The sequence below is a fragment of the Natrix helvetica genome (genome assembly GCF_964273705.1).
Source record: "Natrix helvetica genome assembly, chromosome: 12".
Lineage (NCBI taxonomy): Eukaryota > Metazoa > Chordata > Lepidosauria > Squamata > Natricidae > Natrix > Natrix helvetica.
In genome coordinates this window covers 10,981,014-11,008,188 of record NC_138556.1, presented here as the reverse complement: position 1 = coordinate 11,008,188, position 27,175 = coordinate 10,981,014, and the positions used below count along the sequence as shown (strand labels likewise).

The window sequence follows — 27,175 nt, the reverse complement described above, 5'->3', positions numbered from 1 at the left end:
TTCCAGCATAACTCTGGGATGCCTTGAACAATTTCAACCAAACTTGGTACAGAGATGACTTACTCTCTGGAAACAAATACTGTGGGGGTAAGACACCCCTAACACACCTCAGGATGTGTGTTCTGTTATGATACAGCCTGTTGTGCCTTAAAATGGCTTCTATTGTACAGCACAGTGGAGTTGCCAAGGTAATGGCTTCACAGTACTCCACAAGGGGGCTCCCTCTGGTAAGGGGGAAAATCCAACATTAGAAATTATGTTTTGTCTGGACATTTTCTCCCTATAAATAAATACCCGGACATTGGCTGGGTTATCAGCTAGTTTAAATAAAAAATCTATTATATTATTGGAATTCCATTAAATCCTTACTAATATGCCTTCCCCTTCCTTCCCCATGGTTATAACGTTAATCAATTGCAATCAAAGAAAGAAAGAAACAACAGCAGAAGCTGAAATAATCAAAACAATAGTCACTTTTCCTACATTGCTTTTGTGTAATGAAACAAAGCAGCAAGAGAGATAGAATGTGTGACAAAAATTCACTTTCCTAGGATCGCAAATTGCTCATAATGGTGAATGCAGCCCAGAAATAAAATGTTGGCTTGCACTAGCCTGCACAGCAATGATGGAAATATGGAAAAGCAAGGACATCAGCCTGCAACCAAAAATAGGTTAGTCTGCTCTGTTGTGGTCCCCGTAGCTACCTACGATTGTGAAAGTTGGACCTTAAAAAAGCAAGATAGGAAGAACATTAACTCATTTGAGGTGTGGTGCAGGGGGAAAGCTCCTGCCTGTTCCTTGGACAGCAAAGTACTGGAGTGCCTAACACCAGGCATGTCTCTGGAAGGGCAAAACCACAAAACTGCGTCTCACTTATTTTCGTCATGTCATATGGGGGATTTTACTGGAGAAAGCAATTACCGTATTTTTCAGACTGTAAGACGCACTGGAGTATAAGACGCACCTTAGTTTTGGGGGAGGAAAATAAGAAAAAAAAATCTGCCTCTGCCTACCAGCATCCATGATATTCATCTGGCTAGCATCCTGTCAGTGTGTGAGAGAGTTGAGGGCTGTTTGGAAACAAACAGTATTTGCTATGTGAGCAACAAGGAAGGAGATAGCAAGGAGCCTGGGTGTGGCTTGTTCGGTACTAAAGCTGCATGCTGTGCTAATATCTGAAACTAAAACTGCAAGTGAAACTTCTCTGCTGAACTACCACGTTGGAAAACCTGCTTTTGGTACTGTATCTTTACTTAATATGTTATGTTATATATATACAGAGACGTTATTGAATCCTGCTGAAACTTGTGTGTGCTTTCTGAGTGTGATGCTGCTGCAAACTCTGCGAACAGCCAGGTCAGTTTATGCACGTTATTGCAGCCTGATTCAGTGTGAGCAGCTGATTGGCGGGTAGATTGGCCTCCTGGAATATGCCTAATCAGCTGTTCCAGGCTGCAGGGATTGCCACAGACCATTCCTCCTCCATGCCTTGCATTTTTGGCTACATTTGGTATATATTGGCCTGGCCCAATCATAATCATAATCTAATCCCGACCTTCCTGGCCGGTATTTTAAATTTTAAACTTTGGGGTATTTTAATTGGTTTTAATTATTGGCTAATTTTATGATCATTGTACAGACTTTTTGTTCAATTTGTTTGTCTGGGGTTTTGTATTTCTGTTGTTTATAGTGCATTTTATTTCTGTCTGTACACCGCCCCGAGTCCCCTCGGGGAGAGGGGGCGGTTTATAAATTTAATAAATTGAAATTGAATTGAAATTGAATAAGATGAACCCAAATTTCCACCCTCTTTTAGGGGGGAAAAAGTGTGTCTTACACTCTGAAAAATATCATCTGTTTGGAAAAACTAGCAATAATTAAAAAAACCAGACCGCCAAAGAACAAATGGTGGCTGTTCTTTGGAAGATGTGTCGACACCTTGCCCATAGAATCATCAAGAGTCAGACACAACATCATCATGATTAAGAAGAAATCAATACTCACCTATCTCACAGTAATCACCCATAAATCCAGTTGGGCATAGACAGGTGATGTTTCCTTCTTGTTCGTGGCAGGTCCCACTTCCACATAGTTTCTCCTCACAAGTCTTAGGAGTAGCTGCAATCAAAAATATTTTTTTCTTTAGCTATTCTTGAGGGTCATCAAGCTGAAAGTTACTTTGAAAGACAAGCCCCCTTGTTGATGAGACTTTCTTGTCCCCCAAATAAGGGTTCAGTTCCAGCATGGATTAAATAAAACCACTGGCATCTTAGCACAATCCTGAAAGAAACTCCCTTTCCCTAGTAAGGCGACATTGCTTGAATTCTACCTCACTCACTCTTATTGCCCCTGTGGGTTTTAAGGATTGTAGAAGTAAATTAAGGATTGGATTTGGTCCAAAGTTTGGGCAGAAAACGCTTTCAATGCCTATGAACTTTGTACAGCGACCACATGTGAGATAATATGGAAATAACACAGAGATGGTATTCAGCTGGTTCGCCCCAGTTTGGGCAAACTGGTATTGGTGGTGGTGGGAGGCTCTGCCCACCCACCCAGACATTATCATGGATGCTCTGGGCATGCGCAGAAGTGCCAGAGGCGTGCACACTCCCGGTACCGAACTGGTAGAGAAGATTGGAGCATTTCATGCCTGAAATAATAGTTCATGGGTTTTGGTGAGACAGATGTAATTTTATAACTACGTGCCTTTATTAGTCAAGATACAAGTCCTTTCTGAGTATAGGGTTCAAAGAACTTTGGGTTTTTCATCAAACTGAGCATTTTATTTCCTAGATAGGTAAAAAACATTTTTTAAAAACAAATCAGCTCGTGTAAGGGACAGATATACAGTTATATTTATTCCCCCCCCCCTCTATTTGGAAAGTTATAGAATTGATGAGTCTCTCCGACATTACAATGTTCTAACTTCTTTTATCTCCCAGCTGTGGCAAAAGAGGTGAGATAATAAGAGGAGATCAAAATACAGATAATTTTAAAATAAGTGTTAGTACCCCTCACCCTTACACACTAGCGCTTAGACTTTCATACCACTTCATAGTACTCTACAGCCCTTTCTAAGAGTCAGCCTATGCCCCCCCCCCCAACAATCTGGATCCTCATTTTATCACCCTCAGAAGGATGGAAGGCTGAGTCAACCTTCAGTCCTGAACTCCTGGTAGGGGGCAGAATTAGCCTGCAATACTGCATTCTAACCACTGTGCCACCAGGGCTCCTTAAGTAAAAGGCATACATCTTTGTGGAGATAACTACTATTACTAATTGAAGAATTGAATGCTGCCTAGGCTAGGCTTACTGCATTAATTTACGGGACCGAACCATAAGCTTAAAATAAAGATCTTATTATACACTTAATTTTAGCAGCCCAAATGATAATTGTGCAACTTTGGAAAACTCTAGAGAATGTAACAATTGGGTTCTGAATTAACGAGGCCTCTTCAATGACTACATTGGGAAAAAAAAAATCACAAAATTAAATGAATGAGATATCAGAGGCAGGAGCTACAATTTCATCAAATCTGGATGGATTTTGTGGTTTATCTCAATGGCTTATAATCCATTTGAAAACTTCATATATACATGGCAGTACCTGTCTATTCTCATTGTAGTCAATCTTTTTAATATTTTATCTATTTTTCCTCCCCTCTCCCTTTGGTACCTTGAATTTATGTCAAAGCAGTTGCCTGACGTCGTCTGTTAAAAATGGATCAAAACGTGCTTAAAAAAATTATTAAACAATAGGTAAAAGATAAAGGTTCCCCTCGCACATATGTGCTAGTCGTTCCTGACTCTTAGGGGGCAGTGCTCATCTCCGTTTCAAAGACGAAGAGCCAGCGCTACCTGAAGACGTCTCCCTGGTCATGTGACCGGCATTACTAAATGCCGAAGGTGCACAGAACACTGTGCCTTCCCACCAAAGGTGGTTCCTATTTTTCTACTTGCATTTTTACATGCTTTCGAACTGCTAGGTTGGCAGAAGCTGGGACAAGTAACGGGAGCTCACTCCGTTACACAGTGCTAGGGATTCAAACTGCCAAACTGTTTGAAAGACCTTTCTGTTTGACAAGCTCAGTGTCTTAGCCACTGAGCCACCACATTCATAGGAGAGAGGGACAAAACTGTGCAAATGAATGTTCACTATCTTTAGTTAATCAACCAGTTAGATTACCCTTCCCGAGAGTCTACGTTTGAGAGTCACTATGTCATGGGAGAAATAAGAGAAAGATCAGCAAGGGTGAAATTTTAGCCTAATGCCTATTGGAAGCTCCATTGCATATATGCATTTCCCAATTTACCTTGTGTCATAAGCTGTATCCCATCAGTCATCTCCGATGAAACGTTAGGAAGGAGAGCAGTAGCAGTTGGTGATGGTAGTGGAATCACTGGAGCAGCAGCATCTCTTGTTTCCAACTCTGAAGTTGGATATGTACTGGTCTCTCTCTCAGCCTGAGTCTCTGTTAGAAGCCTTGAATGTTCAGTTAGTTCAACACCTGGACTGCTGGTACTAAGTAGGGCATCTTTCTCTGGTGTATCTGACACTGCCTCAGGTGCTGGACCTGAACTGTCTCCATTAAACTGATTCCTTTCATCGTAAGTCCCAGAGGGTAAGCCACTGATGAATGGTGCCCCAGATGTTTCTGAGTAGCTTTCAGATAATGAAGATGTTTCTCCACTTGGTTCATAATGGGTTGAAGTTTCTAGATGGCTTTTTGATGAGACTGGTGTTTCATCCTTTGTTTCATTAAACAAAGGGGTTTCTACACTAGTTTCATGAAATGTGGATGCCTTGCTACTGATTTCATGATATTCTGGGGGTGATATGGTACTTTCAGGATAGGTAGAAACTTCTGCCCCAGACGCAGAGGCTTCCACACTGGGTTCATGAAAATGGAAAGACTCTGTTTGTCCAATCAGTTGCTGTTGAACTGTTGGTCTTGTCACTGTTTCTATGGAATCAGTTATTAGGATAATTTCTGGGATTCCAGAGACATCACCACTAGCACTGGCTGTGGTTGAAGATGCTCCACTTACATCAGTGAGATCTTCACTTTCTGTACCAAAATATGGAATGCCAGAGGAAGTCCCGCTGAAGTCAACTTTATCAGATGATACTCCGCTAGATGTTGTCACATCATACAATGCTCCAGATGTTTCCTCCTGTCCTGAAGGAAGCCCACTTATTTCTAATATCCCGGATGTCCCTTCTCCTAATTCTTGTGCAACAGATGGATGTGTTACAGCTTCCACCAAAGTTGTATCCACAAGGGAAACTGTAGGAAACCCTGATGTGAGACCACTATAATCATATGTTCCAGATGAAATGCCACTGACAGGATCAATGCCAGAGCTTTCTCCACTAATGTCTGTTAGTCCACTAGGAAGTCCACTGACTTCAGTAACTCCTGAAGCCCACCCACTGAAGTCCACTTGTCCAGAAGAAGGCTGGCCACTGACATCTAAAATTCCTGGTGTAGTGCCTGATAGATCTTCCTCTCCTGAAGAAAATCCACTTATTTCTACAAATCCTTTCCCTTCTTCTTCTTTAGATGAAGGAGTTGTCACTTCAAATAATTTAGTATCAATGAAGGTAACACCTGAAGGCTCACCACTCCCATCAATACCTGAAGGCTGGCCACTTAATTCGACATCACCACTTAGATCAGGTGTCCCAACAGATGTTCCATTGAAGTCAAGTCCTGACGGTAATTCACCGATATCAGGTGTGCTGGACGGTTCCCCACTGATATCACTTCCTGAAGAAAGCCCACTGAAGTCAGTGGTCCCATAGGCATCAGCTCCGGAGGGCAATCCACTGGTTGTGCCACTAACATCCCAGTCAGCAGAGGGGAAACCTGATACATCTCCATCTCCACTGACCGCAATTGTCCCTTTCCCTTCCATTTCCCTTTCTGTTGCTGTGGTCACAACTTCTGTCAAAGTGGCATTCACCAGGGACACAGTAGGAAATGCAGATGTGAGACCACTATAATCATACTCTCCAGAGGGTGAGCCACTGGGATCAATACCAGAATGGTCTCCACTAAATCCAGAAGGCGATCCACTAAATTCTGGGATCCCTTGGCCTTCCTGGAGCCCAGGTTCTTGGATTCCTGAACTAACCACTTCTTCTTCTCCAGGAGGTAAGGTGCTGACTTCAATAACCCCAGAAGATAGGCCACTTAGGTCTCCTGAGGGTAACCCACTTTCTCCAGAAGGCAGCCCACTTGTTTCAGGGACTTCAGAGGGGAATTCTCCAAATCCTGAAGGTGTTTCACTAGGTTCGACGGTTCCGGTTATCTCTGGGGCTCCAGAAGTCCAACCAGAAGCAGATGTCTCTGTGATTGGAGCTTCTGAACTTGTTTCATCAGGTATTGCATCAGTGGGAAGAATGGTTGATTGACTCACAGCTGGTGGACTCACTTGCATGAAAGAGAAACAGAGAGCATATAGATGCAAGGGTGAATACTCAAGCAATACGAAAAGGAACATCAACATTAGGCTACGTTCAAGCCCCTTTCTTTAAAAAAGCAACATTATTCTGCAATGCATGAAATATATATTAGCATATAGATACAAGTAGAGGTGGTTTTCAACCTTGTTCTGACCGGTTCTGGCAAACTGGTAGCGGAAATTTTGAGTAGTTCAGAGAACTGGGAAACTGGCATACCACTCTGGCTGGCTCCACCCCCATCTAGTCGCTGCCTCCCGAATCCCAGCGGATCAGTTGGGTATTCTTCTATTGCCCTGCACAGGGGAATGGAGCTGGAAAGCAGGTTAGTGGGGTGGGGCAGGAATGGGGATTTTTCAGCATCCTTGCCATGGGTGGGTTCCTAGCTTTGGGCGTGTGCAGAGAACTTTGCTCACACGCGCGCCGGCCTCACATTGCTTGTGCATGCGCATTTGACTAAAAATTGCTCTGACTATGCACAGAACCATGCTGGCAATGGCAGAAGACACCGGAGAACTGGTTTGGGGGGCGTGTGAGGTCTGGGTCACTGCTAGTTCTGCAACCGAGGCCTGAATTCTACTACCGGTTCGGCTGAACTGGGCTGAACCAGTAGCAACCCACCTCTGATCCTTGCCCTGGAGTGGGGTGGGAAGGGAAGGGAGATTTTACAGTATGTTTCCCCCAGGAGTGGGGAGGGAATGGGGATTTTGCAGTATCCTTCCCCTGGCACATCCACCAAGCCACGCCCACCAAGCCACGCCCACCAAGCCACACCACGCCCACAGAACTGGTAGTAAACAATTTTTGAATCCCACCACTGAATACAAGGCTACAAGCAACGATACGTACCTTAAGAAAAAAAGGTTTGTCCATTTTGGTAATCAAAACTGGAATAATATACCAAGAGTGAAATCTATAATTTTTCTCTAAATGTAATATTCAGAGTAAATTTTACATTCTTCCACTGAAGTTTTCATTGTCGCACATCTGTTACTACATCTATAAGTTCTGTATCCTTTTAATTCTATGGTATCATCTTCAACCTGTTTCCGAATCAGACTTTATCAGGTTATAAATAAGGCTACACAGATATTCTGAGTGATGCATTATAAAATGTTTAAATTCCGTGGAGTCTCTGTGTTTCCCCCTTTGTTTCTGCAATTATTTTTGTACTCTATTTTTATGAAGATAAACTCGGTGAAGTGTACTAGACCATTGTGAAGAGTCTCAAAAGATTTTATCTTTGTCTTGTTAGTAATTAAATATTGCAATCTAAACAGATTGTTCTCTCTCCACTGAATGAATTTCAGTGTTTTGCTCGTCATAAAAATAAACAGTTAATAACAAAACAACAGGGGAACAATCAGGACTTATTATTTTTTTGTTTTATCCTAGACATTTAATATATTACTTATTACTGCATAATGTATTCTGCAGTTTGTTTCTATTTGTATCAGATTAGAAATATCTACGAATGCCGTCCTCACTCTCTTTAATTTGTCTCACCCTTTTGAATCCTGTAACATCTTGAATTTAATCCTTGATCTTTTATTGGAGCATATGCAATTCATTGCTCATTGATGCCAGTTGCTTAAAATCTTTTCAATATGTACTGGAATCATACAGAATAGCAAGTTAAGTCTTGGTAAAATATTCATTTTGATAGAGGCAATTTTTCCTAAGCGGAAAAGGTTTAATTTTTCCCATCTGGAAACATCTGCTGTATTATTTCTCCATCTCTGTAAATAAGTATTTTAAACTGAGTTCTTATTATTTTTGTCAAATAGATTTCCAAGAGCTTAATTTTTTTGGCAGTAGTGTTAATGCCCATTACTTGATGCAGATATAGCTTTTCTTTCTCTGCTAAAGTCTATGTCAGGGGTGTCCAAACTTGGGAACTTTAAGACTTGTGGACTTCAACTCTGATTCCGAAGGCAACTGTTAACTGTTGGACTGTTAAGTCCTCGAGGCTACGATGCCATTGGCTATCATTGCCACCCCCTGATTGGTTGAGACGCAGCCAGCTGGCGGGAGAATGCAGCCATTCTATTGGTTCAGCGTCTGACAGCTCTGGTATAAAAAGGGCTGTCAGCTGTCAAATGTTGCTGTTTGCTGGGTCGAAATTTGCCTTACATTTTGCTGTGTTATACTGTTAATAAAGGTTGTGTTAGCTTCAACCTGCCTTGCCTATCTGCCTCGTTCTCCCTACAGAACGGGGCTGCCCTGGCCCCATCTCTGCCTCTGATGCAGAGCCTTCGTCCGAACTTTCCCCAGACTCCAGGACTGGCCCATGTTCCTCCCCAACCTCCTCACTGTCCGAATCTGCTACCAGCTCTGCTGGCTGGCCACAACACAGAAACTGCCTAGATAAATCCCTGTAGTTTTCTTTGAGAAGGCTTTTCCTAAAGTGGTTTGCCATTTAATTTAAATATAAAACTGGCACCAAAAAGAGCCTGGGTTGACATCACACACTAAACGCTCAATCTAGAGACCCCTAGCATAAATGTGTGTCATTTGTATCATGTAGTTACAAGTGAATAAAGTACATTATAAAGGCAGTAGATATGTGCAAACAATGTCATTTTTTTTTTACATATAGACAAAAACCACATTTTGAGATTAGCTGGACTATGTGCATTTTGGGGGAGTGGGGAGAATTAGTCTGGATTTAGATTTTATACATTACATTTGAAGCCTGTTAAATGGGAATTCATTTCGAATCTACTAGAGTTGAGCTACTAATCACTTTAAATATTCAAAGATTAAGATGATTTACTATGTTCTTATTGTTAAATATATATCCAGTGTTTCCTAGACTCTTTGCAGCGGCAACAGTTTATTCTGAAGTTGAACCAATGGAACCTATTTACCAGATAACAGTGATGTATCAGTTGGAAATACTTCTGTTCCCCACTCAGTTTGATGGTCAGAATCAGTGGTAAACGTTTCTTCCCCAGAAGGAACTTCTTCTACACCAGGGACTGTCTGGACTTTAATTAAGTCTTCTTCTAGTTCCCCATACAAAGATGGTGTTGCTGAAAGACAGAAATCATTGTTCAGAATATCTAAATAGGGAAAATCAAGGAAGATGTATAATGAAATCTTCGTGATCAGGGGTGGGTTCCTGCCAGTTCTAACCTCTTCTATAGAAGAGGTTCCACAAATCTACAGTGCCGTTTAGAACTGGTTCCAGCTCCCTCCCCTCCGCCCGTCCGCACATCATCAAGATGAAGAGCGAAAGGAGGAATACTGGGAGTTGAAGTCCACAAGTCTTAAAACTGTCAGGTTTGAACACCCCTGGGTTTTTTTTCTAAAGGTTAGAGGTGCAAGGGTTTTGTAACTTGACAGCTTTAAGACTTGCGTGCTTCAAATGCCAGAGTTTCTGAGCCAACATTTTGGTTGCTAAGCAAGAGCGTTGTTAAGTGAGTTTCACCACATTTTACAAGTTGGCATGCCCACCCAGTCACATGGCCGGCAAGCCATTCCCACCCGGTCACATGGCCAGCAAGCCACTCCCACAAAGCAGGCCACACCTACAGAAGAGGTTCTAAAAATTTTGGAAACCCACCACTGTTCATGATGGTGTTGTAACTTCGAACAATCACTAAACAAACTCTTGTAAGTCAAGGAGTAACTGTAATCAATTCTGGCTGACTGGAGAATTCTTGGAATTTGGGTCTGGGAGTCTTAAAGTTGCCAAGTTTGGAGACCCCTGGTGTAGCAAGGGGTTGGATTAGAAGACCTTCAAGGTCCCTTCCAATCCTATGATTCTATGTTCTATGATATAAACAGGGATGGGAGTCAGCCGGTTTGCACTGGTTCAGTTCGGTAAACCAGTTGTTGTAAGGACCGGTTGGCCCCGCCCACTCTGTCAGTCCCCTTCCAGGAGTCTCCATGTGGCCCATTCATCATGCAAAGCAAGTGCAGGACCCACGTGGAGGCTCTGGGAAGGCAAAAAATGAGCCTCCTGGAAGTCCGGAAATGTGCCCATTTCCAACCTCTGGAGAGCCTCCGGAGCCCAGGGGAGGCTGTTATTCCCCTCCTGGAGGCTCCAGAGCATAGGGAGGGTGACCTCCCCCCTCCACCATGGTGCAGGAGGCTGACTGGCCACACCCATCATGGCCATGCCCACCCAGCAAACGGGTAAAGAACAGGTTGTTAACATTTTTCAATCCCACCCCTGGATATAAAGCAGGGGTTTCCAAACGCCATGATGGCTGGGGAATTCTGGGAGTTGAAATCTACAAGTCTCAAAATTTCCAGGTTTGGAGACCCCTGATATAAAGGATTGAAGGTTGAATTCTGGGTGGAAAAGGTTGTTTCCCTAGTTCTAGAGAGACGAGCAGGTTCCTTACCTCTGAAGCAAAAGACGTGATGCTTCGATTGTGGGTCAGGGAATCCTGTCTGATTGGAGTACAAGTAAATCGTCCTCACACCGGGCTTGTCTCCACCACAGGTAGGGCGGGGATGAACAATGGGATATCGGAGGCTTCCATCAGCCAACCAGCTTGCCTGACAGTTATCTTGGCCTAGTCTCCAGGCAGCGTAGAGTTGTCCAGTGGAAGCCATGGTCGCATTTTGACTCTCACAGTATCTTTGGGCTTCCAAGAAGGTGAATTGTGCTGTCTGAGTTGCAAAGAAGACCTCACCTACACATAAATGAATGAAAGGCGGTGAGATCCACTTTCATTAGAGCTACACAGTACTTGGGATTCAAGTTTCCCCATATTATATAGAGCATAGGTCTAGCATCTATCCATAACACCTCCAAGCAGCTGACAAATCCCGTAAAGGGATGCCGTTGGTGTTGTGGGAGGTTCACATCCAATGCGTTGATTCATCAACACTCCTTGACCTACTGATAACAATAGGTCCTCTTGACCTCACCTTTTGCTTGCTCTTTATCGTTGCATTTCTCAACTTTACCAACTTTTAAAATATGTGAATTTCAACTCTTAGAATTCTGGGAGTTGAAGTCCCCTATGTCGTAAAGTTGCCAAGGTTTAGAAACGTGGGTCTAAGAGTGTTTGCTAACCTGAAGTCACTTACTTCTGTCTTTCTTCCAGGACATATTTCTAACAAAGCTCAAGGCTTTGAGTTTTTTCCTAGTGGACTCTAGGGTCTAGGCCAGTGATAACTAACCTTTTTGTCATTGCGTGCTGAAAGTCCGTGTACATAATGCAATGCCTGCATAACCCCCCTGTGCCCATTCCCCCATGCATGTATGCATGACCCCCTCTGCATGTGCCCCACCCCTGTGCATGCATGGCAGAGATCCAAAAACCAACTGGCTGGTGGGAGGTGCATGTGCATGCATGGTGGACCTGAGCTGGGGCGATGGCTCATGCTCCTGTGGCACACGTGCCATAGGATCCCCATCGCGGGTCTAGGCTGTGTCTATCTCTACAATGCTTTTCCTGAAGATAAATATCCTCTCTGCTATGAAACCCACTTCATGAACCTTTCTTCAGGTCATAGTCCTGCTCCCCCAAAAAGTCACCCCCACAGAGCACTTCAGCCGTCAACACCTTAAGATGTTGTAGACTGCTTCTACCTTCCTTCATCTTTGGAGATTGAAACTAAAATGTTGTCTAACCCTATTTCCATGATTACATCAGATATGAATAAAGCACTTCTGCAGAAGGTCCCATAAGTGTAAACATACCTTTCAGTCTTTCAATATAACAGTAGACATCAAACTTTTCTGATGCTGGGCGCATGCCATATGACCTCACTCCAGGTGAGTTCTCTTTGTCTCCTGAACATTTGCTGCGTGGAACGACAATGGGATACCTGGACAACAGGGATGAATCTCATCAAAGGTTCAAGAATTTTTCACTAATAGTTGAGAACTGCTTTAGGTGGGCTAAAAGGTAAAGGTTCCCCTTGCTCATATGTGCTAGTCGTTCCCGACTGTAGGGGGCGGTGCTCATCTCCGTTTCAAAGCCGAAGAGCCAGCGCTATCTGAAGACGTCTCCCTGGTCATGTGACCGGCATGACTAAATGCCAAAGGTGCACAGAATACTGTTGCCTTCCCACCAAAGGTGGTTCCTATTTTTCTACTTGCATTTTTTACGTGCTTTCGAACTGCTAGGTTGGCAGAAGCTGGGACAAGTAACGGGAGCTCACTCTGTTATGCGGCGCTAGGGATTCGAACTGCTGAACTGCCGACCTTTCTGATCGACAAGCTCAGCATCTTAGCCACTGAGCCACCACGGCCCTTTAGGTGGGCTAGGATCATGTAACTGTTTTCAGTGAAAGGATTATATTTACTGTAGCTTTCTGGGAATGTGTTTGGAGCTACATTCCCAAAGTAAAGGAGGCTGAAACGATTTTATAAATTTATATTTCATTAACTCCGTGAATTTTATGATCACTTCATCATGTACTTAATGGATAAAAACGTTAAAAGCTGTAGTTGGCTGACAACCTTTGGAAATACTTCATAGTCCACCCAAAGCTTTCTGTTCTGGGTATCTGGCAAAGTCACAATGGGCAGATTTGAACCAAGTTCCTCAGCTGGCACATGATCACATTCACAATCTCTTTGTTGAACAAAATGACAACGAATGTGACAACAGCTTTGCATGAGTCCAAAACCATTGCGAACCTGCATTGAGATTCAAGTTTATAGATTCTTCCAATCCTATTAGTCTGCATTGTTTCTTAGTTTTTTGTATTCCTTTATGTGTGCTGTTGTCATTATTACTGATTTCTGTTTTGTTTTATAATATTTCTTTAAACCAGTGGTGAAATTCAATTTTTTTTACTACCGGTTCCATGGGCGTGGCTTGGTGGGCGTGGCAGGGGAAGGATACTGCAAAATCCCCATTCCCACCCCACTCCTGGGGGAAGGACATTGCAAAATCCCCATTCCCACCCCACTCTGGGGCCAGCCAGAGGTGGTATTTGCAGGTTCTCTGAACTACTCATAATTTCCACTACCCGTTCTCCAGAACCTGTCAGTACCTGCTGAATTTCACCCCTGCTTTAAACCAATTGTGAACCACTTAGAGGCTCCTTGCCATCAAACAGCCTTAGACATTTAACAAAACGGATAAAAAATAAATAGAAGCAGCCTTCCAAATGTGCGCGGGAGAGAAAATGTACTTTGTAATCAATAAAATGTTTAAGAACAGAACAACGCATTTCCTTTCAGGTTTGCAAACTACGTCATTGGCAGCCTCTTCACTGCAGTTTGAAGAATTTGAAACTCCCCTGTGAGCTGACAAGTTCGGTGTAAATGTTTTGATGGAGAGAAAGAAATGGGAGGGTTGATAACTCTAAGGTAGCCAGAGTCTCATACCAGTGCTTCAAACTGGTATGGCTTTAGAAGTATTATGTCTTTGAGGGGTCCTTGGTGCTCTCTGAGCTTGGTTGTTTTCTTGAAGATGAGGCATTAAGAAAACAAGCAAAACCCAGGGAGCACCAAGAAACCCTCATTTCAGCCCCAAGCTACAAATATTGTCCTTTATTCAGGGATGGGTTCACCCCACCCCTGGCTGGCCCTTCCCCTCCCACCTCTCCCCTCCCAGGAGTCTCCATGCAGCCTGTTTTGGATGCAAGATAAGTCCAGGGCCCACGCGGAAGCTCAGGGAGGGGGAAAAACAGGCCTCCTAGAAGTTCCAGAAGGCCTCCGGAGACCAGGGGAGGCAGTTTTCATCCTTCCAGAGGCTCAAGGAAAGCCTCCAGAGCCTGGGGAAGGTGAAAGTATCCCCTTCGCCGTGGCGCAGGAGGCTGACTAGGCTCCGAAGAAGCTTCTGGGATGAGAAGCAAAACGTCTTCAAAGAAAATCAAGGAAGTCCAGTTGCCTCTTGTAAAAGCATCTTTGGGACAAAATCCCATATATTCCTGAATCTCTATTCTTGGAACCAGATAGATAATATGGGGAATTTTTTCCCCTTGGCATCCAGAATCTATAGAAATTAGCGGTAATCCTGTTTAGTGGGGGATCCCCAGAAGATGATTAAAGTAGACAGGAAGATCTGATCTGTAGACAGGAAAATCCCTCTTTGGGATACTTTCCTTCCTTCACCATCAGCCCAGAGCCTTACCTGACTGTCTGGTCGTTCAGCCAGCCAGCATCACACTGCTCGTACCCTTCTTCATAGGCAGCCTGTAGTTGTTCCGGAGTAGCAATAACAGCGTGATTGTTTAGGCAAGCTTGCTGAGCTTCAACAAAAGTCAGGGAATATCTGTTGGTGGATGGCCGGTAATGAAAAACAACACCTGCAGAGAAATCAGCAGAACACCAAGTGGAAGTAGGTTGAAAAAGAAATAGGACACACAGGTGGTAATTAAGGAAACAAGATAAAATATTTTGCTGGGAGGTATTCCTGTATTCCGCACAGTTCTTGGCATCTGATTCGTATGACCCAAGGGAGGAGGGTGGAGTCTCTGCGTGGACCAAACACTCAGAAAAAAAGTTTGTTTAAAAAGTCTGTTTGGGAGTGGGCAGCAGCTGCCAAAAAAGCCAACACAGTTCTAGGCTGCATAAACAGAGGGATAGAATCAAGATCACCTGAAGGGTTAATACCACTTTATAAGGCTTTGGTAAGGCCACACTTGGAATACTGCATTCTCAGGGACTTCACTCCCACTCTGAATCTATAAGCAAAGACCCCAAACTTTTCTCTCTGGCCATGCTTTTGAGTGATATTTGTTTGGTTATTGAACAGATTTTTTATAGCTGCCCACTCACTCTCAGTGACTCCAGGCAGCTTACAAAAAGAAAAATCCATTTTTATATATCTATATCTATATCATCTATCTATCTATCTATCTATCTATCTATCTATCTATCTATCTATCTATCTATCATCATCTATCTATCTATCTATCTATCTATCTATCTATCTATCTATCTATCAATGGTTAAGAGAGAGAGTGTGTGTGTGTGTGTATTCCAGCATAACTCTGGAACACCTTGAGCAGTTTCAACCAAACTTGGTATACAGATGGTTTATTCTCTAGAAACAAATACTGTGAGGGTAAGACACATCCCTGGGGGGGGGGGGGGGGATTCTGTTAAGATACAGCCTGTTGTGCCTTAAAATGGCTTCTACCGTACTGCCTTAGCATGGCTTCTTCTGTACAGTGCTGTGGAGTTGCCATGGTAATGGCTTCACAGTACACCACAAAGGGGCTCCCTCTGGTAAAAGGGAAAATCCAACCTTAGAAATTGTGGCAACATTCATGGAAGGAGGGTTGGGATAAATAAATACCCGGGCAGTGCCGGGTTATCAGCTAGTATACAGTAAAATCCAAGAAACAATAAAAACAATAACTCCATTCCACCTCCCTGGTGAAAACACTAAATCAGATAATCCTCTTGTTGGACTCTATCCCACTCTGGGTTTCCTAGGCCTGTTGACCAAACCACGTCTTCAGGACTTTGCAAAAGTGTGTCAAAATGGGGCCCAATCTAATTGCCACGGGGATAACGAAGAAGACCGTTCTTCTGGGTCCCACTTACACCAGATGTACCTCATTTGGAGAGGGGACTTGCACATTCCCTGCCTCCCTGCTCTGAAGGGTTAGGTAGATGTGATTGGGAAAAAAAATTATCCTTCTGATAACCTGATACCAAGCCATGCAGCATAATAATAATAATAATAATATGCTACTAATCACTTCAGTGCTTTTGCTTATTGTTTTTGAATTCTCTATTGTTTTTGTCCATTAATCAGCTTGATGCTTCACCTTAGCATATAGGAAGGACAATCTGGAACTGCATTGCCTGTGGTTCGATCTAAGCATAGTACACACAATTGTCTGTTACAATGTCTTACCTGTCAACAACTTCTTCAGCTTCATGTGCAATAATACACGGGCAAACAATACATACAAACTCAAGGTAAACCCTTCCAAACTTGATTGCAGAAAATACGACTTCAGCAATAGAGTGGTCAACACCTGGAATGCTCTACCGTGCTTACAACCTCAAACCTCACAGCTTCAACCTCAAACTGTCTACCGTGGACCTCACCCCATTCTTAAGAGGTCCTTAAAGGGGGCGTACATAAGCGCACCAGCGTGCCTACCATCCCTGTCCTACTGTCCCCATTTATTTGTACTCATTTCCCTTGTTCATGTCCATGTTTATACTTCTACCTGCTATCTTGTACATGATTGACAAACTAATAAATACAAACACAAAGGTGAAATATTCATTGAAAAACAGAGGATAGCCTTGGTTGTGTACCTGTGGGAGAAGTGGGTTTCTGAGGGACTTGATCAACAGGAGAAGCCACTGTCCCTGGCACAATTTGCTCTTCTACTGTAAACGGTGAGGCTGATTCAGATTCAGTTGTGGCAGTAGACCATGAATTATATTCCTCTGATGTTGTTTCTGGGATATCGGTGGGGAAGAGTGTCTCCAGGGTTGAGATCGTACCGTTTTCTAAGTCCTCCCAGATCCCAATCTCAGTCCTGTTCTCTGTCTCACTCGTGAAACCTGTTGGAAAGAGATCTGGAGTTTCTGTGATGGCTTCATCCACCTCTAAGGTGGTGGCAGTAAAGTCAATAGGTTCCAAGGTTGCAATGCTTCCTCGAGCTTCTTCTTTGGTAGTGGTGTGTGAAAGCTCCAGCTCAATATCCGTCTCAGTGAATGTCTGGATGGGGAAGCCACTGCCCACTTCATCGACAGAGTCCTCTGTGATATTGTCATGGATGACATGAATGCCAACATCTAAAGCACAAAAGAGATAACTGTCGGGTTATTCGTTTGGTGAAGGCAAATCACAATAGGGAGCACACCCTTTTTAGGGATGTTTCCAGGACTTTAGCAATAGCAATAGCACTTAGACTTATATACCGCTTCGCAGTGTTTTACAGCCTTCTTTAAGTGGTTTACAGAGTCAGCATATTGCTCCCAACAATCTGGGTCCTCACATTACCAACCTGGGAAGGATGGAAGACTGAGTCAACCTTCAGCCATTCAAGATCGAACTGCTGGCAGTGGGCAGAGTTAGCCTGCAATACTGCATTCTAATCATTGCGCCACCTTGATTTTTGTTTATAAATTTAATAATAAGCGATGTAGTTACCATGATTAAATTTAATAAAACCATTTACAGATCTCTAGTACCTGTTCCAAAGGGTTTCAAGAGCCTAAGGCCGCGAATTTGGCTCACTTGTAATAGAGAATTAAATTGACTTGGGCGGTAAGCATTATGCACATAGCAGAGACTACGTTTTAAGAAAGTTGCATGGGTTTACCTTGTTAACTAGCACTTTAATTCTGATCCCAGACTTGGATCACACTTTGCACTAATCCCTGATATGATTTATTCATCTTTGATTGAGGGCTGTGTGTGATTCCAATCGTTATGGCTTGTAATCATGGCTTATGGCTTAGCATAGTCTACACCAACCATTGTCTTGTTTCACAATGTACAGTTCAAACAAACCATGGCATATAGCAATGTATATGTTTAGCCACAGTTTCTCTTCTAGGATCATCCTACAAAAGTCAGTGGAACTTGATCTTCCTAGGGTACATTGGCGAAACATGTGCATTTTGAACAGCTTTGTTATGGTAATTCTAGTGAAAGTGATGCTGGGCACATTTGTTTGAACTGTTTTTTTTTTAATGTACAATATTTGCACTTCTCACAATGAGAGCAGAAAGATGATTCTCTAAATCTCCTAAATGATGCGTGTAGTTTTGTAGATGAAAGAAAAGAAAACTTATAAGGCTGTGTATTTTGGAAGGATGTTGACACACAAATGCATATTTGAGAGGAAGAGAAATGCACATCTGTGTGTGTTTTAAAGAGGGTGGGGAGCAGAAGGTAACATAAAATATAGAGGGGGAAAGAACTGCCAAAATAGAGACAGAATGGGGGGAAAAAAGGCTCAATGCCTCTTTCTGTTTCTACTCACCAGTGTAGCAAATGGCATCGTAGCGGGAATGAGGGTAAGGATACCCTGTCTGATTGACGTAAAGATACACCGTACGTACGCCCACTAGGTTGCCACCACAGATGGGACTTGGTTTGTTGATGGGATACCGGACACTGCGGTCTGCCAGCCAGCCAGCGCTGCAGACGTCCATCCCATCCTTCCAGGCCAGATATAACTCTCCTGTGGTTGCCAAACGTGCCCCGAGACTGTGGCATTTCTCTGCTGCTTCTGAAAAGGTGAACTTCTCAGCCGAGGTGGCATAGAAGATTTTGCCTGCAATCACAATGCACAATTATTGCCACTGACGAGCTGCCCAATGGTGCCCTTTCTATCTACTGAGAAGCTTCATTAGACTCTTCTATCCATTATCTGTTGTGGCCCGCCAGTGGCCAGTGGAGCTGGCAGCAGAGTCAGACAGTGAGAAGGTTGGGGAGGAACATGGGCCAGTCCTGGAGGCTGGGGAAGGCTCAGACGAGGGCTCTGCATTGGAGGCAGAGATGGGGCCAAAGCTGTCTGGCAGTTCTCAGCTGCCTTTGAAGCTAGACAGCAGTGAGGCAGAGGAACAGCTGGAGCCTGTTCCTGGTGTATGCATGCACAGAGCTGCCAGAAGAAAAAAGAACACCTAAGAAACCAGGGCCAACTTGGGAGTAAAGCCACAGGTGGGCGGTGAATGGCCACTCACATAGGAAATAAAAGAGGAGCGAAAGGGGAGTGGCCTTTTGCAGAAAACAATTCATTCATTCATTTCAGGAGTGTGAAGATCTGTCCGTGAATCTCAGAGACTCTGTGCCAAGTCTTTCCTTGCACAGCATTGCATTTGGAAAATATTTACTATGGCAGCTTTCCAAGCTAGATGAGGTCTGTGGTCATAACTTCACCTTTGAAAGCCTGTTTACCAGGCTTTTGCTGAAGGTGAATGAGAGGAATTCACATTCGTTTAATAAAAGGGATTTTTGTTAGGATCAGGAATCTGCTTCGTGCTTTTTGGGGAAGCCTAAGTCAGAACCTTATCTTTGCTTATATGCAGGGACTGGAGAGTCCAGAGGGAAAACCCGTTGGAGGGGAAAATGGATTAGAAAACAAATTTCTGAGAATGGATCTAATAGAAATTGGAACTCTTGGGGTGTGATGCTAGTTCCCCTCCTCATGTTACATGCCCTTGCCATCCCTGGATAGCAAGGACGTGTGAACCAAATGACTAACAACCATTGGAAGTTAGACTAATGGGCAGTTAATGACAGTTGGCAGGCTGACATCTTTGTAGAACACCTGGCTCTCTCAATACATGGCAATGGGTAAACAAAGTGGCCTTGTCAAGCCCAAAGTGTTAGATCAGGGCAATGAGAGGACAGACTCCAGACTGAAGGCAACAACAGCTCTTTATTATCAGACAAGTATGTACAATCCAGCAACTGTGAGGTCTGACAGCTCCCCTTTTATAGGGAGCTGTCAGGCCTCTTAAACAATCAGCTTAAACCTAGGTTCCCGCCTAAATGGAGGACTGGAGTGGAAACTACTGTAGCTTGTGTGGATATCTAACACAAAGGACAACAAAGGAGCTTACAGCAACCCAATGTCTGTTTTTTTTTCCCAACATAGTCCAATCTGTCCTTGAATGGCTGGGTGGACGGGATATTAGCATTTGAACTGCTACCCTGTTTCCCTGAAAATAAGACCTCCCCAGATAATAAACCCAATCGGGCTTTTGAGTGCATGCACTAAAATAATTCCTCCGCCAAAAATGATCCCTCCCCTAAAATATTTAAACCCATGCACAGCCAGTCCCTGGCATTTAGCTGTGGGGGGGGGGGGGAGACATGCCCCACACATCCCACTTGCACCTGCCATCCACACAGAATGGCCTCACAGAGACCACTCCCACAAACCCTCGCTATCATACCCCTTCTCTTAGGGGTGACACAGAAAAAGTGGTAGGCCCAGTGGCATTAGAGCTGGCAAGAGTGTGCCAGAAAAAAGACAAAACTTCAGGCCCTCTCTTGGATCAGCAGATCTGCGGGCCACAGGCCAAGCTTAAGGGGTCTCTTGCACCTCAAAAATAATAAGACCTGCTCGAAATAAGGCCAAGCGCTTATCTCTGTCAGGGGAAATTTCACCCTGAGCTAATGAGGTGTAGACCGTCGGCTTTCCTAAAAAGTATATCTTCAGAAAAAAATGAAAATAAAACCCGATAACAAGTTCTAATGAAAACAAACTTTAATATAAAAAAATAAAAATAAACAAATCTATCTAATTGTTACATTTTGGCAAGAGCAAAATATCGTCCACCTTCTTGGCAGACGAACAGAAGAACAAAAGTACAGAAGTCTCTGGAATGTGTGATGTATATGAAACGTGTTAAGAAGCATGCGCAGTAAATCATGGCTGATAAGGGCCTATGACCTGCGCAGTAACTATTCAGTTCAGCTAGCAAACAATTAACGCAGTGACAATCTCGGGGGGGGGGTCAAAAGAAAATAAGACCCTATCTTATTTGGGGGGGGGGGAAACACGGTCTAAGTCAATGTATTTGCCATATGGTAAATAAATAAATAAATTGGAACTCTTGGTTTCTGAAGAACTGGACCATGGAAAAATTACAGTCCCTATCATCTAAAGGCAACCCCGCCTATTTTTTATCAGTCATGGCCACAATGAAAAATGTGGATAACAATTGAGGTTGTTCCCTGTTGGATCCATTTGAAAAGAATAACAGGTGTCCCCTGTCTTTTTCTCTTAAGATTTTCCCTCCTCAGCTTGTTCCTTCTTTCACTTATAATACATTTTCATTAACTACTCAGATGCTACACCGTAGAAGAGAATTATGTCTCCCTGGGAATAGTCTGAAAATTGCTCCCTCCTCCCCAAGTTTGCTACCTGCAAATTCAACCTTTTTCATTCAGTCCTAAAGATAAATCCAGAATATTAAACTATAAAGCCCATCAGTCACCCCCTACAATTTTGACCAATTTTTCTCTCAGCATAATTTATCTCCATGGGTTGCTGAGAGGATTAAATTAGAAGCAGGGTATCAAATCTGCTATTTTCAGATTCTTGAGTACAGGGGTTTTAAAAAGTAAGGAAATAAGAGTTTTGATAAATCTAGAAAATGTTCTGAATAGGGTTGGTGTTGAAGGTACAGTTATTATAGCACAAATTTACTTGTAATAACTAGTTGATACCAATAGACCCCAAACACTTATTAAAGAGCATTTGCCTTAACGTTAGAGGTAGCTCATTTTCCAAAATAATTTTGGAATTCAGAATTCGGGGAGAGGGGGAAAGAAATCTAATTAAATAAATAAATTAAATAAAAGGGAGGTCAGTTCCTTCAAAAAAAAAACTTGCTGTTCTCCCCGACCCAAAGCACAGAATAACAGACTTGGGACCTTGGAGGTCTTCTAATCCAATCCCCTGCTCAGGCAGGAAACCCTATGCCATTTTGGACAAATGGTTGTCTTTCTTGAAAAACTCCAGAACTGGAGCACCCACAACTTCTGGAGGCAAACCATATCGCCCTTTGGAGAAGTCACCCAGAAATTAAGTTTTGATATCATTATTATCTAGATAAGATGTGACTCTAGTTTCGAATTCAAGAAATTCTGTGGAACTCGATTCTAGGGAACTCTTGAATAGGTACCTATGGATGGATAAGGGGAATGGGCAAAGAAGAACAAGACAAATCTTTGCTTTGTCGGTGGATCAAACTGGTTGATCTTAACAGCTGCTCTGTAACTGCTTCATTGACTGACCATCAACATTTCCTCTTCTGCTATTGCCTTTAATTGTGCTGATTAAAATATCCACAGTACCCTTCCTGAGTAGCGTGGATATTCCCAATGTTTTAGATGACAAGAACTCCCATTTAATAATCGTTGTACACGTTGGGTTGAGAAAGGCACACAACCCTAAAAAGCATCTAAAAGAACGTCCAATCAATGTGTTTATTTTGCTGCTCAAATCATTGAGCCATGTTTTAAACCCTGCACCAGCTATCATTAAGGCCTTCTAGCTGAAGAATAGAATACAAGTGTGTTGAGTATAAAAAGAAACCATTACCTTCCATTTCCTGTGCATAACAATAGACATCATAGGTCTCATCTGTATCTCGAACACCATATGTTCTCACTCCAGGAAAGTTGTCCTTGTCACCATAACAACCTTCCCGAGGATGGTGCATTGGGTACCTAGTTTAATAAAAGAGTTAGGGAGATGAAAATTTATTTTCACAGGGAGAGGACAGAGAAAGGAAATAGTGTATTCTGAGATATAAATAATTTCCAGAAAAAATATGATTGAGACCGAAGGAGCATTCGGAACAATAGCTTTAATTAATGGGTATGCCTAGTTCAAAGGTCAGCAACCCATGGCTCTGGAGCCGCATGTGGCTCTTTCATCCCTCTGCTGCAGCTCCCTGTCGCCGGTAAGCTCCACAATTGATAGAGCTTTCAGTTAGGACAGGTAGAGGAAAAAGGACACCGTGCTAGGAGGAGACTCTATGGTGGGGGAACCGGACTTTCAGTCAGTTCCAGAGTTGAACTTCCAGTTAGGATCTTTGTGGCTCTTTGAATGTTTAAGGTTGCTTGCCTCTGGTTTAGTTTAAAGAAAATAAGGACTAGGGGGTGACATGATAGCAGCGTTCCAATATCTCAGGGGCTGCCAGAAAGAAGAGGGAGTCAAGCTATTCTTCTACCTGAGGGTAGAACAAAGAAGCAATGGGTGGAAACTACGCAAGGAGAGAAGCAACTTAGAACCAAGGAGAAATTTCCTGGCAGTTAGAACAATTAATCAGAGGAACAACTTGCCTCCAGAAGTTGTGAATCCTCCAACACTGGAAGTTTTTAAGAAGATGTTGGATAACCATTTGTCTGAAATGGGATAGGGTTTCCTGCCTGAGCAGGGGGTTGGACTAGAAGACCTCCAAGGTTCCTTCCAACTTGGTTATTCTGTTCTATTCAGTTGTTTCGGGTCCCCCCCCCACTTGGCTAAGCCTCTTCTAGGGCTTTTACTGTAGCTCAATGGGTACCCTACCTTTAACTGATAGGAAACCATGACAACTGGATTCTGGAGGTGTAAATCTCAGGGATGAGGCCTCGAGTTGCCCATCTCTGCCTTGCAGCAGAGTTATACAAAACGTAACCTTCTGGAAGTCACTTAACTACTACTCACAGCAAGCAGGCCAATCTGTGAGGGATGGTGGGAGAAATAGTTCAGTGATCCCTGCAATTTTTTATTTTTCTTTCCTGAATTTCTAATACTATCCAGGACAGCAGAATCGTGTGGAGAGAGAAACCCGATTCCTCACCTACTATAAAACCTTCAGTTCTCATCATATGGACAGGAGGGAGTTAGTCAAGTCATATAATTTCCTACTCCTTCTCTACAGCACCACTTGATATTTCAACATTATTAATCTCTGTGTTTGCATATCGCCCTACTTCTCCATACTGACCACCCTGGCTGGGGAATATGGAAATGTATTCTCGTTTACCCAGACGGTGTACGAGAAGGGCAGGAAGAGCCAGGTGGTGGAGTCAAGAATGGAATCAGCCTAGAGTCATTACATTCCCACAAATGGTCTAACTCCAACCCCTCTTGAATTCCACTGACTCTGTCTAGTGCCAATTTAGTGATGACTGTTTGTTGACTAGATTCTTGTGTATCGACATGAGCAATACATCGTCTTAACTGGAAATTAATGCGTGGTCCCAATTCTTCATGCCTGACAGATGTGTTGTAAGAAATGGAACACAACGCCCCACCATCCCCCCTAGCTATTGCTTACCTGACGGTTTGATCAGATAACCAGCCAGCATCGCATTGGTCAAAGCCATCATCATAGGCAGCCTGGAGCTGCTCAGGAGTTGCAATGACTGCACTGTTCTGGATGCATGCCTGCTTCGCCTTCTCAAAGTTCAATGTGTAGCGTGTAGAAATGGCTCTGTAATGGAACACGATCCCTGGAAAACACATTGGTTCAGTTCACACCACAGGCTCCACTTGGCTTCTGAACTTACCCACTTTCTGGATTGCTGCAATATTTTGATGCTTAGCTTAATAAAAGGGTTGAGTATCTACACGATGCTAGTTCCCCCCCCCCCCAAAAAAAAGCAGCCAAACTTTGTATGATGTGTGCTTGCAGTTTGAGCCGTTCATATCCATAGAGGTCAATGACAAAATGTAAAACCATTTTCGAATAAAAATGGGTCAAATGGAAGTGCTTTTTAGTTCGTTTTAACCTTCTTTTTAACCTCCTCCATATCTATCTATCTATTTAACAATTTTAACTGTTTAATTATTTAATTATTCATATGTTGTATTTCTTGTATGGACTGTACACCGCCCCGAGTCCCTTTTGGGAGAGGGGGTGGTCTAGAAAGCACAAATAAAAGTAAAGTAAAGTAAACTAGGAGAAAAACGTGATCTTCATTTCGCACTTCAAGTTTGACATTTAACACTCCACAAAAAAGGATGAATATTTCTGACTTCACTCAATGACATCATTTCACCCAAAGAGCATGGTGACGTCAAAGGAAGTCAAAGGAAGTGAAACACACTGAAATTTCATGCTGTTTATACTGAAAGCAATCACTTTATCCTTTGTCTGTGCCTATGGTGTAGTTATGCTAATCCCTTTTGGACTCACCAATATCAATATAATATGTAGGAGCAGAGAGGGTGGAATTTGCCAAAACAGACCATTCCCAGATAGAGACCCAGATCAAGGGAATGTGCAATCCCAAGATGGATGTGGGAGGGGAAAGAACTTCAGGGTAATTATACTCTAGAATCTTTCAGGTTGTATCTAGTAGCTTAGCAGGTTATACTTTAATTTGGCAAGATTGATGTCAGGGCCAAGACAAGAGATGAGAGAGTGAGATCCAATCCTTATAACCAATAGGCAGAATCTTGCCAAGCAAAAGGTATAACCTTCTAACCTTCAACAGTACATTAGTAATGCTTTTAGATTTATATTTGCTTCTTTGACACATTCAAATGAATACATGTTCAGTGTAAACAGACTCAGTGCAGAGATCTAAGAACTTGGTCATTCTTAGATCTCTGAATAACTCATTGTTCTGTGTGCTATCTCATCTCATTCCCACCCATCCATTCAGGCTTCTTAGCAGAATATTTTATCATGCTGGATCAGAGAATATTGTACATTTTTCCCCCTGAAGCTCATCTGTAGTCCTTTTATTATCACTAAAGCGCAACACACAACAATTGCCATCTTTTACATGTTCACCCAGAGCAATCTAAACGACACTAGTTCATACTTTCTGACTTAAAATTTAGCCTTCTGATTCATAATTAAACATATACTTTCATCAAAATAAATGAGGACCAGTAAGAATAAAAATGGAGGTACCAATAATGAAGAATATTTGTAGCCCAGGGATGAAATGAGAGGTCCTTGGTGCTCTCTGAGCTTGGTTGTTTTCTTGCAAATGCTTCATTACCCAAACAATTTAACCAAGCTCAGAGAGCATCAAGGACCCTTCATAAAAATGGAAGAGAAAATTGTAGCACATGCTCCAATCAAAACATGGCCCCAAAGCAGTAAAGAAGATTTTCTTTTTCACTGTTGTGGTCCGTCAGAGGCCAGCAGAGCTGGCAGCAGATTCGGACAGTGAGGAGGTTGGGGAGGAACATGGGCCAGTCCTGGACTCTGGGGAAGGCTCTGATGAGGGCTCTGTGTTGGAGGCAGAGAGTGGGCCAGGGCCGTCTGACAGTTATCAGTTGCCTTCAGAGTCAGACATCAGTGAGGCAGATGAGTAGCTGGAGCCTGTTCCCAGTGTGCACATGCGGAGAGTTGCCAGACGAAGGGAACAGCTAAAGAACAGGGGTCGATTTGCGAGTAAGGCCACAGGTAGATGGTGAATGGCCCCTCCCAGAGGAAATAAAAGAGGAGCGAAAGGGGAGTGGAGTTTGCAGGAGATAATTAGTTCATTCCTGCATCCTTGCCAAGTATTGCAGCGTCTAAAAGATATCAGCTTAGCCACTCTCCAAGCCTGATAAAGATCAGTAATTGTGAACTATCTTAAAAGACTGTGGGCAATGACTTTGCTGGAGAGGAATTCACGGTAAATTAAATAAAAGGGGTTTATCGGGATGAGGGCTTGGCTTCGTGTTGCTGGGGAAAGCCTAGGTCAGAACACTCACCTTTAACTTTCACCTCCACCGTGTCCTGGCTATCCTCGATACCATGAATGACTTCACAGCGGTAGATCCCAGTGTCATTGGACCGGAGTGTCTTGATTTCCAGAGTAGCATCAGTTGGTATGGAAGGATAATTGGGTAGAGAGATAGACTCCTTGTAGGGACTATTGATCCGGACCTGCCCGTCCATGGCCACTAGAAGGTCAACTTCTTTCCCTTCTGATAGTTTGCTCCATTTGATCCTTGGGGACACTGGTGGGGTGTTGGGAGCTGTGGTGACCGGCCCCAAAGTGTCGATAAAGTAGCAGGGAATGGTCAAAGTTCTTCCCAGGGAAACCCGCAGAGGAGCACGTAAAGGTATGCTCACACTGAGTGTGCCACTGTGATCTACTGATCCCCAAAAGAAAAGGAGAAAAGAAGAGTGAAATAACAGTACCGCAGAATCATCCTTGTTTGTTAAACAGGCAGAATCATTTCCAAACCAGGCCCCATGGAACAACTGCCTGTATCCTTTTATTGGCAAACATGGCCAGCCCTTAGACACAACTCTAAATGTTGGTGGTATGGTTTCCCCACCCCCCAGTGCAATTCAATCTTTAATATTACCATTGCCAGGCGTTTCCATATATATATAAACCTTGC

The 27,175-nt window shown here is 43.2% G+C and overlaps 1 protein-coding gene across 3 annotated transcripts in view; it reads right to left on the bottom strand.

The window, feature by feature from the left end:
* ACAN (aggrecan) overlaps positions 1-27,175 on the bottom strand; it is a 77,236-nt gene that overhangs the window by 26,314 nt on the left and 23,747 nt on the right. For 2 of the 3 annotated variants that reach the window (XM_081964549.1, XM_081964551.1), the window contains exons 3-13: positions 26,537-26,923; positions 24,156-24,330; positions 22,430-22,557; positions 18,353-18,646; positions 16,671-17,156; positions 14,521-14,695; positions 12,132-12,259; positions 10,822-11,115; positions 9,337-9,501; positions 4,314-6,437; positions 2,005-2,118 (exon numbers count right to left, since the gene is read on the bottom strand). In XM_081964549.1, coding sequence (XP_081820675.1) covers positions 2,005-2,118; positions 4,314-6,437; positions 9,337-9,501; positions 10,822-11,115; positions 12,132-12,259; positions 14,521-14,695; positions 16,671-17,156; positions 18,353-18,646; positions 22,430-22,557; positions 24,156-24,330; positions 26,537-26,923 — 4,470 coding nt within the window. The remainder of the gene's footprint in view (positions 1-2,004; positions 2,119-4,313; positions 6,438-9,336; positions 9,502-10,821; positions 11,116-12,131; positions 12,260-14,520; positions 14,696-16,670; positions 17,157-18,352; positions 18,647-22,429; positions 22,558-24,155; positions 24,331-26,536; positions 26,924-27,175) is intronic. The other variant, XM_081964550.1, reaches the window with a different exon arrangement.